At 42.4% G+C, this 15,990-nt stretch overlaps 1 protein-coding gene across 5 annotated transcripts in view; it reads right to left on the bottom strand.

Moving 5' to 3' along the window:
- usp15 (ubiquitin specific peptidase 15) overlaps positions 1 to 15,538 on the bottom strand; it is a 27,929-nt gene extending 12,391 nt beyond the window's left edge. Inside the window, exons 1-17 of one of the 5 annotated variants that reach the window (XM_015054335.1) lie at positions 15,405 to 15,538; positions 14,658 to 14,785; positions 13,085 to 13,215; positions 10,920 to 11,046; positions 9,409 to 9,554; positions 8,480 to 8,541; positions 8,015 to 8,104; positions 4,753 to 4,903; positions 4,503 to 4,676; positions 4,201 to 4,359; positions 3,150 to 3,374; positions 2,983 to 3,066; positions 1,731 to 1,825; positions 1,407 to 1,595; positions 1,204 to 1,322; positions 248 to 529; positions 103 to 173 (exon numbers count right to left, since the gene is read on the bottom strand). In XM_015054335.1, coding sequence (XP_014909821.1) covers positions 103 to 173; positions 248 to 529; positions 1,204 to 1,322; positions 1,407 to 1,595; positions 1,731 to 1,825; positions 2,983 to 3,066; positions 3,150 to 3,374; positions 4,201 to 4,359; positions 4,503 to 4,676; positions 4,753 to 4,903; positions 8,015 to 8,104; positions 8,480 to 8,541; positions 9,409 to 9,554; positions 10,920 to 11,046; positions 13,085 to 13,215; positions 14,658 to 14,785; positions 15,405 to 15,493 — 2,322 coding nt within the window. In that variant the 5' untranslated portion in view covers positions 15,494 to 15,538. Of the gene's footprint in view, positions 1 to 102; positions 174 to 247; positions 530 to 1,203; positions 1,323 to 1,406; positions 1,596 to 1,730; positions 1,826 to 2,982; positions 3,067 to 3,149; positions 3,375 to 4,200; positions 4,360 to 4,502; positions 4,677 to 4,752; positions 4,904 to 5,629; positions 7,533 to 8,014; positions 8,105 to 8,479; positions 8,542 to 9,408; positions 9,555 to 10,919; positions 11,047 to 11,299; positions 11,799 to 11,874; positions 11,931 to 13,084; positions 13,216 to 14,657; positions 14,786 to 15,404 lie in introns of those variants that run through there. The other 4 variants (XM_015054336.1, XM_015054338.1, XM_015054337.1 and 1 more) reach the window with 4 other exon arrangements.
- Positions 15,539 to 15,990: the final 452 nt, after the last annotated feature.

Below are 15,990 nucleotides of genomic sequence, written 5' to 3'. Positions count from 1 at the left end.
TTTTTTAAAAATTTTGAAAAAAAAACAAAAAAAAAAAATTTTTTCTTTTTATTTTTTTTTAGGTTTAAAAAAAAAAAAAAAAAAAAAAAAAAAAAACTTTACCTCAACAACAGTCTCGTCAAAATACTTTTTCTTGATCTCTGGTTCCCAGTCCAAAGACAGGTACGAGCGGTCTGAAAACAGATGAAGATGTAAAAAAACAGATGTCATCAAGAAAGTCTCAAATAAACTCTGGGCCGTTTCCTACCGCTCAGTCTGAGATGCCCCTCGTCAAAGCGGATCAGCTTGGTGTCCTCCTTGATGAGCGAGAAGTCCGTTTTGCCCATGTTGTTGAACTGGAATGTGAAAAGCCTCTTTCTGTTGAGGCCGGCCGTTTGCTGGCCCTTAGTGGAGAGCTGTGGTGTGACCACGCCGTTCTCCAGCTCGTTGTCGCCTCCCACAGAATCTTCCGACTGGCTGTTCTCGTTCTCAGACGGCAGCTCCTGATCCTGGCTCGACTCGTCGTCCTGCTCGTCTGTCTCCATCTCGCCTGGAAAGCGGGACAACATTTTAGATCAGTTTGAACCGACACAAAACTGAAGTTATTATCTTTGGACCACAAAGCTTCAGGTATTACAGTTAGAAACTGGTGATTAGACCCAAAATCTAGGTGTCATGATGGACTTAGACCTGAACCTTCAGAGTTACATACAGATGGTTACAAAGTCGGCCTTCTATGACTTGAATACCAAATCCAGGAAGGTAGAGCACATCACCCCACTTCTTAAGTCCTTATCCTGGCTGCCTGTAGCTCAGGGAATAGACTTTGAAATATTTATGTTAGTTTATAAATCACTGAACAGCGTAGCAGCTGTCGTTGTATCGACCTTCCAGACCTCTCAGGTTTCTGGTTCTGCTCTGCAGCCCCAGAACCAAACAAGGAGAAGCAGCATTCAGCTTCTATGCATCTCAAATCTGGAATCCCAGAAAACTGCGAAACGGCTGAAACACCGAGTTCCCTTAAATCAACGCTAAAAACCTGCCTTTGATTAGCAGTAAGTAGAACATTGACTAACATATTTGATGTGCACTTGCCTGATGATGGGATTCGATAAAACGTCATATTTATTGCTCGTTTCATAACTGATGGTTGAATGATGTTTTCATGATGTAAAGCACGCTGAACTGCCTCCTTGCTGAAATGCGCAATACAGATAAACTCACTTGGCGAGCCCTCCTCTAGCAGGCCGTTAGTGGCATTTCCGTTGATAGTGTGTTGCGTGGGCGGTTGCGTCTCTTCGCTGTCCTCCTCGTCTTCCTCTACAGGAGACCGTACAAACCGGCTGCAAGCAGAGAAGCGGATGGGATTGCAATCATTTGGGTCCCATCCTGATTATCGCGTGCGGTCGTTCATCTGAAAAACCTACCAGAGACGAGAGAGGAGCATGTTGTAGAGTTTGTCTTCACTTAGTGTTCTCGGGACGGCAATGAGGAAGGGCAGACCGAACAGCGGCGTGCTGGTGTGGTTGTAGCCCGACTGTTTGTATTTTTCCCTCAAGTGCACGGGGATCACTACGTGATCGGCGTCTTCTACTCTGTTCACCGCGACCTCGAAGCTACGGGGAGGAGAGGAGGTCTTCAAATTACACACAGTCAATGTTTTAAAGCTGTATTATAAAAAAACAAAACAAACAACAACAAAAAACAATGAAAGGTTGGCAACATGAATAGTTTGTTAACTCGACACTAACACGTAAATATCGTCCCGCTCCATGATGCTGCTGAGGTTTTCGTTAGTGGCAAAGATCCGGTGGAAGCGGTGGTTGTAGATGTCAGTTACAATCATCTGAGGGACAAAAACACAAAAATAGCAACATGATCGAGAGCATGTAGACATTTAAAACTCCTGGTTTTATTTCATTCAAATGATTTTTGAAGCCAACACTTCCGAAACTTTAACACTCAAACTCGTCTTGAAATTAGCATGTTGTGTGACTGACGCTGCACCGAGTCGATACAAGTGATTACTGCCACTATTACGTTCATTAAATATACATATTCAGATAAGGGACGTCAGCAAAATGTAAAGTGGTTAAAACAACTGAGGCTATTCTGTCAATTTTATTTCTAATTTTTAGCTAGAAGCAGCCCAGACAGTAAAATTTGTACAAATCTGTTTTGCATGTTTAAATGGAAAAAGTATTGGTGGGTTGAGCGACAGAGTTGAACAAAAGGTTTTACTTTTTACTCCTCATCCTTTCTTGCCATCTACAAGAAAAAGATTAGAGCTGGAACGATTAATCGTATTAATCATGATGAATTGATTATTGAAATAATTGTCAACTAATTTAGGAATTGAGTAAAACTGAGTACTGGAGCAAACAGACTCAAAAAAACACAACTTGCTGCAGAAACAACAAACCCAGAGCAGCAACTAAGACTAAACTGTACAAAGAATATATACAGTCAACCTGTTACACCTCAAGTGGCCTAGTTTTTGCTTCACTCGGTTCAAATACTGTAAAAAAAAAAAAAAATCTCTTATTAAGCACCCTTTTCTATTCAGTTAATTAAAAAAAAAATCAACAAATAGCTCTATGCTGCATTGATGGTAAGTCAAGTAGAAAATCTGAGCTTTTCACATGTTGGATGTATTTTTTAGCTGCAGATGCATCAAGTGTTCAGTAAAGGAATGCTGTTATTACATATTCATCAAATGTTTACTTTCTTTTGCAAAGCAACAAATAATTTCCGTATTTCTAATACCACATAAAAACAGACAAAAATATCTGCAGAATATGCCAATGCTTTTTTTTTTAACAAAAAAATTACTTCGATTGGACTTTTATCAATTAATTGGATAAAAAAGTCTGATTAATTGATGTTTGTGACGCTTCCCAAGTCAGATTGATTACAGATTACTGATTGATTTATTAATGAGGGTAAAGATGACATTTACCACGTTTTAACTGCTCAGAAAACAGCCGACAACGACGTCCATACCTTCTCAGCAGGCACGCCAGACAGGCTGGAGAGGGAGGTACAGAGGTCAGAGATGTAGCCCACCTTTGGCACGGTCAGCTTGTACTGAAAAGCAAGAGGCACGGGCTCAGAGCTCCGCATCGCTGCGTGGCGTCACGACGCGGCGTTCAGCGTCTGTGTTCTGCTACCTGCGTAGGTTTAGCAACTGGGTCCAGTCTGACGAGGTACACCTCCAGAGTCCGCTCTTTCTTCATGGGAAGCGGCAGGGTCAAATAGCAGAAGGGGTCAAAGGTCACGGAGACCTTGGCGCACACGGGACAAACCAGAGTCGACTTGAAGAGACCGTGGAAGATGTCCACGATGATGGAGTCGTTCCTCTTGATGTGGTTCTCCCACGCTTCCTCGGCCACCACCTGGAATTTTAAGCCGGAATATGAGGATATTCCTCTAAAAATCAGAATTAGGGATACAAGATTTACCGATTGGTCTTTTAATCTGAAGTCAGTGGAGCTTATCGGTCGACCAATGATTAATTGGTAAGCAGTTATTTTCGTAAAAACCTGTGTTAAATAATAATAATAATATAAAAAAACACCACTCAACTTTAATATTTCGTCAGCCTACCAAATAAACTGATAATTGTGGTTTTCTTGTGTTATTAAACTTAGATCTATTAATGAAATATTACAAAACAGAAACCTATTGGGTTGCTAAATAGAAAAATAAAAGACAAGAACTGCTTTATTCCCCATTAACAGAGAAATTTTCATATAGAAGTAGTCCATGGTTGCTCTTGAAGGAATGTTGAAACTTCGCTCCATGAACTTCGTTAACTCACAACAGCATTAAAAATCAGACGTAATAATTGGCATGTTTTTTTTTCCGCTCCATCATGTTACAATTTTTCTCAGTTATGCCCTCCACTTTTCTGACATTATTTTCGCCTTCGTAGCACATGAGTAATTTTTGAGTGAGGCATTGAACGCAGCTCCGTCATTCTAACAGAACCACACAAAGCGATTCTGCATCCCACACCAGACTCTGTTTGGAGCGTTTTCTCTTTCCTGTTTTGGTATGGCTCTGCCATCTTTAATTCTGTATCAGCCGCTTTAAGTGTGACTAGCGGCGCCCTCTGCTGGATGGTGGCCAAACAAACTCTAAGCAGACGTTGGTAGATCGTAGGTCGATTAATTGTCTGCATCAAAGATTTGGGAAGATGCAGCGTTTGCGAAATCTGACCTTGTCCGGCCGTCCGTTGGCGTCCTTGAGCTGGATGTAGGGTTTCTTCCGGATGCGGTTCAGGTCCTCGTGAAGGCCGTCCAGGAGGAAGGCCAGGAGCTCGTGGGAGTCCTGCTGCTGGTAGCCTGAGAACTGCGGGGCAAAGCGCCCCACTTGGGTCTGAAAAAGAAACAAAGAGTAACTTCTAGACTAAAATAATTTTGCTCTTTGCTCTGGGTTTGGTCAGTTTTCACTTGCTAATACGAATGCTGTATGAACAACAGAGACGCTACGAGAGCCAGCCATCTCAAAGCGGCTCTTACCTTGAAGGGTCTCGGGGTGACGTAGCTGTATTTGCCCGACCACAGCTGCTTGATGAGCTCAGCGTAGGCTCTGGCGATCTCCCCCTTCATGCCCAGGGGGTTGTCTTCGTTCAGCTCGTCTCGGTACTTGTCTTTGAGGAAGTACTCCGTCAGAGGGGTGATATTGCTTAAGCACTGCGGGAAGGAAGGAGCAGGAAATGAGAAACTCCTGACAAAGACGTGGCTGTGAGAGGCGACCGATGGCTGATACCTGCACTGCAGAGTTCATGAAGCAGGTGTTTCCCAGATTGGAGAGCCCACAGAGGCCCGAGCGCTCACTGTGCCGGCTCTGTTCCGAGTAGTCATAGCTGTTGCTGTAGGTTGGGTACGAGGAGGGCAGACTGTAGCTGGAGTTCTTAACACTGCAGAGTAAAAAACATGCAGATACGCATCACACGACGTTCAGGAGACGTTTAAAAACTGCTGTTCAACTTAGCGACTCTCCTGATCGTTTAAACCACTTGAACATTTTTTGCATTTTTTTCCCATGTTAAAAACCAAAAACTTCTACGTACTGCTTCAGGATTCGGACCCTTTCACTATCAATAAAATAAAACCTAATAGTGCTACCAAGAAGGTAATGGCAGTACCATGCTGTGGGGATGCTTTTGAGAGGAAGGTGGGTAATCCCAGAAGAAAGCCTTGAAATTGTTTATCAAAGCATATTCATGTGTCAGAATGGCCTAGTCAAAGTGTATCTGGTTGAAAACCTTTGTGAGAGGCTGGTATAAGCACATCTGGAAACACATGGAGGTTTTACCGGATATAAATGCATGCCACACTTTTCAGATTTTCCTCTATCTTTCTAATAAACGTAGCGCCTTGCAACGTTTTTCTATCACATATTATGCCAATTAATTACATTGAACTTTATGGTTTTTTTTTTTTCTTTTTGCAAAACACCACAAATACGAAAATATTCACTATTTTAGTTCACTAAGAAAAATTAAAATTTTACTTTTAGTACTGCAGTGTTTGCCATTTTTATGAGGACGTCCTGCCCTACTGGCTTCCTTGAAAGTACGCAACAACAACAAAAAAAAGTAAAACTTTCAAGCAGAGCCTTTAAACCGCAGCGATCAGCAGACCTCTGGGAGGCGGGCAGCGCAACGTGAGACGTCTCCGGCTCCCACTGACCGAACGACGCTGTCGTGATGGTGGTGGACGTCGGGGCTTCGCAGGTTAGAACGCGGTGGTCCACCCTCCGGCTGTCCAGCTCCACCGCCTCAGACCTCAGGCACCACCAGCAACACAGGAGCATGACATCTCAGCCCCTCCCCAGCCCGTGCCGGCCCACATGTCAGCACGGAGACAAATCGGCTCGAGTCCAAAAGAGAAATAAAGAAAAACGTCTCGAGTCGAGCTTTTTATAACCATGGGAAGGTAAAGTCCTGCTACTTCCTTCTGCTGTCGACTCCAAATGTTGATGTTATTCCCGTGAACTGATGGAGTCTTCCGTTTTCTGCGCACATGCCCTTGTCTTGTTGTCCTCTGTACCCTCGGATCTTCCTGGCTGTGTTCTGTCCACCGCTCCTCCCTTCTGCTGCTCTACGGGTCCCCGCAGATATTTATAGCAGCAACAGCAGCAAGGATGCTCAGGACTGCTACTGAAGCACGGGGGTGTACAGGAGAGAGGAAGAGGGAGGGAGGCGGGGAGGGAGCGAGGGGCTGACAGAAGAGAAACGAGATGAGCAAGGAGGGAAGCAGCTGATTCACTGCATTCAGCTGAGGCTGCAGTCTCACTCTCGTCTGCTATGTTGCTCTCTGAAAAAAATCTGATGGTGGTTTTTCAATTCAGTTCCCCCACTCTGTCCAACCCTTCCTTGCAAATCCCTTCCGTTTCTGTCATGTTTGCGTGACGAGTTAAAAAGAAAAAAAAAGAAAAAAGGCTGCTAAACGAATCCCCAAACTGCCTGATCAGTATGCGGGAGCAAACTCCGGCGACGAGAAGACCGAGCGGATGGAAATGCAAGCTGAAGGTCGGCGAGACTCTGCAGAAGGTGCGGTAAAGACACCGAAAGGAGGAGGTTGGGAGGGGGTGGAGACGGCGTGGGGAGGTGGGGGGGGAGAAACTTGCTGCCGGGACTTGAGCAGGACCGCGCGGACGACCGCAAAGTCAGGGAGACGGATAGCGCGCAGCACGGGAGCGCTTGATATGAAAAATAGAGGCTGCATGCATAATTAAGAGGAAACCACAGCGCTGACTGGAGTGAATCAGGGATAGGAGAGCTGCTGAGAGCGAAGATCCGATTTCTCCAAGTCATCCCGTTTGTGTCTTTAACGGCAAGCAGAACAAAAAAAAAAAAAGTGCCGCTTCGGATGCACACAATGCAGAGCTGAAACAGGACGATTTATGGCCACAGTCTAAGTAAGGACCATAACAAAAACCTTCTCTGTTTATCACTATTGATCTCTTCTGAGGGTTTCTACCTGCCAAGCAGAAGCACAGATACAAACACGCCCTGAAATGTGCAGTACATCTAACATGAGTCAGGTCAAAGGTCAAGAAGCTCTGGCAGACAGCTCATTTAGCCTCTGGCTGCTGATTTGCAACTAATCTGCACAGCAGGTCAGCAGTTTACATACACCCATGTTGGCCAGAAATACATTTTAATATTTTAAAGTTTATAACAAAGCACTTGAACTTCTCTTTATTTCCGATGTGGAATGGAAAAGAAAACATTCATCTTAAACGAATCAAATTGTTTGTGGCGAAACTTCTCAGGTTTTGGCATAACTCTACAAAAGGCTGGTAGAGTTAATGCCTGTCGCAAGAACAAATTGTGCTATTCCTCCGGTAATAACTGCAATAAGTGATGATATATTAATAATGGCATAATAATGCAGGTTGGCCCTCTCAAAGGAAAACAAACAGTAGTTTTGTGAGGAACGCTTCACACTGAAACTAAATCTGCTTTACATATCTGAAATAAAATGGAAATAAAATCCACACACAATCCAAAACAATAAATAAAATCAATCATGAAGTCTCTATAAACTAAATTGCAGTTCAAAACAATATTAATCAACACAGTTAAAATGATAAAGCTCGTCTTAACTTATCATGTGATTAAGTGATTTAAACTCTTAAAGAGACAGTAACTTAGATCGAGTTTAGATTCAGGCTCAAGCTACGCCAAACACCAATGTGTGTTTGTGATCATCGTCTCACCGGAGCCTCCAACTGTGTCCAAATTCTCAACCAAAAAGTTGCACGTCAGAAGATTTAGCTTAGATATTCGGGTATAGTCTCCCTTATTTTGCTTCCATCAACTTAACTCCAGTTTTATGATTCACAGCATTCTGAAATTCCTCATGCGACTCTGTAATGTCACGTTTAGGCATCGTTTTGTAGCGGAGATTTTACAGCAAGGCTGAACAGAGAGCCGTAGCAGATTCAACACCCAAACACCCCAAAAATCCCACCCGCCCAAAACCCCCTCCCAGCTATTCAACCCGCAACTATGCCTTACTTCCTGCTGTTGAAGCTGCTGTTATGATTGTTTGTGAGAGATGAAGGCGAGATCTTTGGCAAAGCAGAGAGATTGGAAGCGCCAGATGACCTTCAAAAAGATAAAAGAATAAGATCATGAGTTAGAGCAGAGAAAGAAGGTGTGCGCGCCTCAATCAAATTAAACTGGAATGAATTGGAAGCAGAGGGGGTATGTCAGCAACAAAAGGTCAAGCAGAGGGAGGCAGGAAAACTTGGAAGATGGTGCAGTGGCAATAGATGAACAGCTTAGAGCTGAAAGCTTCGCAAAACAGGAGAGATGGTGCCATTTTATATTATGTAACCTTTTTCTCCATCCTTCGAACCGGCTCCAAATGGGCCGTTCAATAACACTTAATCTGCCGTTATCTGCACATCGCAGTGCAGGTACCTGCAGTCTGTTTCAGGTGGATTATTCACAAAAAAAAAATTAATATTCTTTACTCACTTGGACGCCATGGAGCCTCGGGGCCAAGTGCCGTCCTCGTTCTTCTGCTCTATTACGAGCACCTGTGTGAGACGATCCACAGAAGAAGAAGAAGAAGAGAAAAGGTTCTCCATCTGTTGGCTTGAAGGTACTAAATGTTTAACTATCTGCTGTTAAGCTGAGGATGCCTATCGGTTGTAAGCAAAGGAAGATATATGGTGCCATGACAATAGGACTCCACACAGATTTCTTTTTTTTTATTTTGTTTTTTAGCCTTCTTACTGTTGCTGGGCAGGATTTATTATTTCAAGCAGAAATCAGAAACGTGAAAATGCACACAGTGCTTGGTTGGTTTTCAAAGCTTTTATCTCTTAATCATGTAATCATTTGAAAAACTGCTTTTTGTATTCCAGACCTATCTACTCTGACGTTAAACTAAGTTTATCTGAGACCTACAAAGTGCTCATTCAAACTATGTGTCTACCTGTAAACATTAAAATGACTTTATTCCTCTAGTAAATGCCACAAAATAGTAAAATGATCTTAAAACATTTCCACAGCAAACTGTGCTTTATTATTGTTTTTACATCAAATTTAGAATCCCTATTAGTCAACCTTTTGTTTTTGTCAGTTTCAGTATATTTACTTTATCTTTGCTGTTATGCTCATAACTGCACTGACTGAACACGATAAAGTCGTATTGTTTTTACACATCTGACCAATCTTGTGTATTTAAATGTGCTGTACTGGTGATGAGTTACCAAATATATTTGTAATTGAGCACATTTATGTCTTTATTTAAAAGAAAAAGATAGGTTTTCAGTCAATTCAGCACCGTTTCTCTGTATCGGATCGGTATCAACCGATACTAAACCTCACATATCGGTATCGGAAGTGAAAAAGGTGGACCAGCACGTCCCCTGTCTCTGGAACAGTGGAGAAGCTCCTACCTGCCCTTGATAGAGGCCGGCGTCTTGGATGGTGCTGTCAGGCTTGTTGAGCGGCTCGAAGGTGTTGCTCATGTACCTGTTCCACAGCCTGGTCTCCTTCTCGTCAGGGATGCTAAACAGTTTCCGCATTTCCTTCTCTATCATGTCTGCAACATCACAACAGTTTATGATGTAAAAGTATCCCATTTAAACCCTGTTAAAGTGCTTATTTGACCACTAGCATGTTGCTTATTGCCATAATTCAAAGTCTTGTTATCTAGAAGAGCATTTTTTAAAAAGATAATTTAGTATCCACACATGACCCCCCTAGAAAGAACTCCAAAATTCAACTGCTTTAGAGCAAAACTACGTTTCTGTAATGAGAAACTAGTTGCATTTTGTAGCTTAACAAACTACCTAAACATATGAAATATTATTTTTCTTTTTAATAAATGAAAAACACGAGAAACTTCCAGCATATTCGGGTCATTTTGCACCTGCTTTGTCAACTGATGATTCAAAAACATTTTCAAAAATGTGCATATATAAATAATAAATATCAAAAAGCAGATGGTTTTAAATCAGAATAGGTTAAGATCAGTTTCAGCAGAAACACAGAGGATCGCCGCCACCGCCGCTTCTTTAACAATTTAACCCTGAGCACAGTGATTGATCCTCCAGACAAGATAACTACTGGGACTGTTTCAAACTGATCAGTTCTGAAAATGTAGAAAAAAAAAAAAATCTGACCACCATTTTCAGATGACTTTGGTTTGAAAAAGAAATAAACAACAACAAAAAAGAAAACAACAACCTAATAACACAGATAAAAGTATATCTATCTGCTGAAACGGCTCTGTCAAAGCCCAGATGTGAATAAATTACAATCAGGCATATGGAGCGCAACTGAAAAAAACAAAACAAAACAAAACAAAAAAAACGTGTTGGAACATAAATAGCAGCTTGCAGAAGTATTCATACCCTTTGAATCATGCATAGTTTGTCAAAACTGACAACAGCCCAAACATTTGCATTGTAAAACATGGTGGTGGCAGCATTATACTGAGGAAAGCTGGTCAAACGACCCCAAACGTTAGCCACGGCAACAATGCAGGGGTTCAAATCTGTGTTTACATTTCAATGGCCTAGTCAAAGTCCAGACTAAAATCCAATTAGAATCTGTGGCCAGTCAAGAAACAAAGCTCTCCATATAATCTGACTGAGCTTTTGAGCTGCTTTGCAAAGAGGAATCAAAGCTCAGCTGGTGGAGATGAACCCTCAAAACTGTTCTGCAAACCATTCAGGATGTAATACAAGTTACACTACTATGACTTCAATTTGTAAAAAAATAAATAAATAAAATAAAAAAATTCCTTCCACTTCAAACTAACTGAAAATATGCACGGAAATCTGAGGTAAGAAGACAAAACGTCAAAAGGTTCAGTAGGTAGACCTCTGCAAGGCGCTGTGAAAACACATTGAAAGAAGCTGAAATTCAGCTTAAAGGTGACCCGGAGGATCCTGAAGCATACCTATCGTGTCGGCTTTACTGAAACGTCTGGTGATCATGTTGTCCATGTTGCTGTCTTCACAAAGCTTCAGCTCTGTCAGGTACACCTCCACCTTGCAGTGCTTCACGAACATACCCTGTTCCACCACCTGCAAACAAACAAAACACAAACATGATTACATCCAGAAGACTGGAAACTTTTTCTTCTTTTCCAGCGTCTTATTTGTTCCTATGTAGACCGCTGGGTTATGAACAAGGATTTCTCTTCTAAACTGAACACAGATAAGTTGTTTTTGTCTCTCAAGTAGCTCGTCTTGCACAATGAAGCAAAATCTGCTGCCCTGGTTGAAACCTATCAAGTGCTATGACAGAATCAGAGTCGAATGCTTAATTTAGCTGTACCTCGCGGAAACAGCTGAGGAGTCCCAGCCTATTTATTTCACCGCTGAGCCCCCTCTCTAACACACACATGCATAAACACACGCAGTACTAAGTTCACAAATGTCACTGGGGCCGGCAACACGCAGCTTGGGTTCTCTCCACAAACCCAGAGGCATTTTAACGGACCGAATCGGGGTGCAACCGCTGTACGTCTGGGAGTTTGGATCGGCCGAACTTCTGGCCGGACTCCGGCTGAAACAACTCGTCTCGCCCTCCTTTTCTCAATCCCCCCATCCCCTCGAAGTGGTTATGCCTCTTCTTGCACTCCTCTTGAAAGCTTTCTCTCAGTGTGACCTCGGCTGGCATTCCTCCACTTCAAAAAAGAACAACAAGGACGCAGCAGCTCTCCGCCGGCGTTGGCAGTCAGGACTGCATAACGGACCGAAGAGCCAAACCTCTGATCACGGCCCTCCCGAGACTTTGTCACCCACTTATGCTGCCTTCAGCCCACAACGCAGGAACACAAACCAAACAAAATCAGAGAGAGAGAGAGCAAGAGAGAGAGAGAGAGAGAGAGAAAAAACCTAATGATGAACCTCCTGCATGTTGTGTCTTGTAGCGCGCTCCATGTAGCGTTTCTGTCACCCAGAACCGTTGCCTGAAAATAGAAACCCTGCGGCCACCCGATATGAGCCATGGCATACATGGGAAAAGGGGGAGGGTCAATGGACGGGGGAGAGAGAATGAAAGAGAAAAATACATGAGAGAGGGCACAGCAGATAGGACCTCATCCGGGGAGGGGGCAACGATGCCATGATTAACGAAATTTATAGGGAACAACTTGGTCCTCTACATTCCCTCCTGAAGCCCTGGATATACTAATTATCACCAACATTACCGCATACCATTCGTATGAGCAAATATGCTGCACATGCTTGTTACAGCTGACTATTTGACAGCAGAAATGAATAGAAATGACTGTCGCTCACACAGCTCCAGACAGATGTAAAGATTTGTGCAAAAACCATCATTTACAACCAATCTAATGTCGGATTTTTTTCTTTAACTTCTAAAATAAAATGAGTGTACTTATATTCTGTCTATAATGTTTACAAATACTAGATGACTCACTTCAGTGCCTCTTGTGATGTCATCAACACAAATCCACAGAAGTCGAATTAGAGGGTTTGTTTCGTCTTTTCGTTGTTTTTTTGTAATAATGCATTAAAAAAAAAAAAAAATATATATATATATATATATATATATATATTACTAAAGAGTTGGTGGAAAATAAATACATTAGAGGAGTGTATGTTTAAAAACTGACTATGTTAAACTTTAAACCAAACTTTGGCTCTACAAGTTTCAAGTTGAACACTTTCAATATCATTATAGTCTAAGTTTACGACTTAGATGAAAAGTGGCTCCAGAGAGTGAACATAATCACTTGAGACTTTACAACCCACATTAAAGCACAAGTTCATAACATTTTTTTAACACACTCTGGTGTTTTCAGCTAGTGAATTATTTTTACACCCAGGTGGGAAGCAAAACTTCAGCACCTCTAAACACCGTACCAAGTATACATCACATCGTCTTCTAGTACGATCCCATTTTGATGAAATCAACACAGAACAAAACGAATGAGGTCAGCATACTTCCAAAAAACATCAACTGAAGGAGGAAGGACTAAAGACATTTTAACAGCCTGCTAAAACAAATACTGCACTTTGTGCTGGGAAGCACCTTTTTTTTCCTGAACCACACAAGCCTTCATAGCTTTCAGGCAACAGACAGAAAGTCTACCTTGCGTGCGATTGGCTCCTGGCCTTCTGTCAGCCCGTACCAGCTGACGAGCTTGTTCCAGCCCTCCGTTGGGACCAGGATGTAGTCGAGCTCGTCGATGAGGTGCTCCTTGATTGCCAGCACGTCCCCATCTAGCGAGGAACAAGCAGGCAGACAGACAGCGCATTTAGTGGGGGACCCTTACATCACAGATCCAGCGAAACAAAGCAAAGAAAAGAGGGTGTGCTGGAGAGCTTTCTATGAACCCACCACTGAAAAGGCTACTCTAAAGACTCAGACAATGTTCTCTGCATTTCCAGAATGATGACACTGGCTGCAGGGTTTTATTTTAACAGTCAAAATACCAAAAAGTCAAGATGCAACGAGAAATTGGCTATAAGATAAGAGAAGGCGCCACACCAAAGAGATACCAAGTCGCGCTGACGACAACCCTCTTTGGTGAGGAAGTGGTGACTGAAGGAAGAATATTCCAAGTTAGCCTTTCTCTGACTTTAAAATGAAGCAGCAGGAAGCACAGAGACGAAAGGAGCTATTTAAAAAGAAAATCACTTTTGCCAAAACACGCTTGGTCTGACGGTTTTGTTAAAAAAAGAATAAAACCGTCAGACCTTGAGAGGAAGTAAGAATTCCAACAGGTAACAGGAATAGTAAATAGTGTTTTGTCCTTCTGAGTGTTCAGCCTCATTCTGCCATGGAACATGTCACATCGGGGAAATGTTTTGCAGGCACGTGTGAATCTCAGGTAAGGATTTACAGTCTCTTAAATTTAAAAATAACATGATGCTAATGCAAAATATTCACCAAATTGATTTAATAAGACAAATGGTATATTCATTAAGAATATAAATAGATCAGTTGTGCTTGTTGATATAGCCTGTTTAAGTGTTTGGAGCAATGTTCACCTAATCCAAATAGTGATAGTTGAGGTCACTCGGCTATCTGTCACTGATTTGGGAGGCGTTGCTATGGGGACACACTCCTGTTTACTCTCCCCATCCTAATAGCTAATATACATTGCTATGGACAGCTGAAAACACTCTCTAATCATATTGTACGTTTTAAATATCAGTAAACCCTGATTTATAGGCAACTCATCCCTCACACACAGAAAGTTGCCTCTGACACTAACACGAATTATCAATTCACAGCAAGGAGTAAAGGAAAAAAATATTCTCATTGTTGTTCTTGTATACCAATCAATCGGGTGCAGATTAATATTGATGATTTTACCGTGATCCCTACTGGTTATCAACAGGTTGAAACAGGAATTTATTTATTATTATTTTTTTATTATTATTTTTTTTTTTTAGAAATTTAGTGTTCCATATTCAAAAAAAATTTAACTATAAACTCCCACTATTCTTAAACACATTTGTCAACAGCATGTACTTCCTATACTGATGCAGGTTTTAATTATTACAATAAGGCACATCTATTATTATGCACCTTTAAATGAAATTTAATCAGTCAAATATGGAGATTGCACCTCAGGCCTCAAGGAAACCCCGAAATCAGGATCGACCAGAAAATATTCTTACGTTGCAGCTTTTAGAGAGCAATCGGAGTGTCTTACCTTTGAGGAGACCTGAGTTGTCCACCGGTCCTGGGTAGACATTCTGATCTCCCATCTGGTACTTATCCCAGCTATCGAATCCCACATATTTCTTCCACTGTTTGAACCACCGACTATCCACAAGATACCTGGATAGAAAGCAGAATCCACTGTTATAAGGTGGCCGAAATTGCGTCGAAAGTTTCCTGTTTTCGCCATACCAAAAAAAAAAAAAAAAAAAAAAAAAAAAAAAAAAAAAAAAAGCCTCCTTAAGAGGCTTAAAAACTGTAGCAGCAGCTTTATTGACACAGGTCTGAGTTCAGGTTGCTGCAAGCCTGGACAGCTGGCTTCGACACTTTGACAGGTGCTTGTTTTCCGACTCCGCCCTGCTAAAGTCGTCTGAGGAACCCTCTGACTGGAAAACCACTCGGAACGACGGTTGCTAACCAATTAGCTATTAGCTTTTTACTTAGCCGGAGAAAAGCAACCGGCTCTAAACTGTACGAGAACGTATTAGTCAAAATAAGACAAACGGGTGTTTTTTCAGCGTTTAATATGACAACACAGGTCCGTCATTTAATAGTTATGTGTGAGTTTAGTCGTTCTTCATTTAAGTGTACCAGCCAGGCTCCCGTTAGCTCCCTTGGATTCAGCTCACTGTCAACACGGCCCGTTGGCTTTCTCATACCCTTCGAGGCGTTGTCAGCCCCAGCCGGGCCTGCAGGCGGCCACGCAGCAACACCGAATGCGATTTAACTCAAGTCTTACCAAGTGTCTCCCTTCCGTAACTGTGTTTTCAGCAGCGCCGCGATCTCTCCTCTCTGGGTATCCAGATCAGCCGCTCCGCCTTCCGCCATCTTTCCTCGGACATGACGCGTCGCATGGTAGGGAAAGCGTGGGGCGTCACTGAGGCACGTACGAGGAGACGCTCCGGCAACAGCCAATCCGTGAGCTCAGCGGACAAAAGCGAGAACACGGGATACCCAGTGGTGTAAATATTCTAGAACATTGATTGAAAACTGCTCTATCATTATGGCAAGCAATTGTGTCATATAAATGTAAACCCGATAATACAATTCATTGCTGTCAAAATTACGTTAAGGTCACATGCCATTGACGGGGGGTGCAAGCAGGAGTACAACTAACACTAAAAACGCTGCACAAAATATTTAAGAACAGCAGCAAAACTGCTGTTTGTCCTGTCCTCAATTATTTAAACCAGGGGTCCCCAAACTTTTTCCTGCGAGGGCCACATAGCTGTTCCTTTCTGTGGTCGGGGGCCGGTCTTAGTTTTTGCAGTAAAAAAAAACAAAGAAATTCTTGTCGACGGGGGGGGGGGGGGGGGGTGAGCGCA

The sequence above is a fragment of the Poecilia latipinna genome, unplaced genomic scaffold (genome assembly GCF_001443285.1).
Source record: "Poecilia latipinna isolate Pla-1442-1.1 unplaced genomic scaffold, P_latipinna-1.0 Scaffold1245, whole genome shotgun sequence".
NCBI lineage: Eukaryota > Metazoa > Chordata > Actinopteri > Cyprinodontiformes > Poeciliidae > Poecilia > Poecilia latipinna.
The sequence above is the reverse complement of the archived record's forward strand: the minus strand, read 5'-3'. Positions and strand labels throughout refer to the sequence as shown.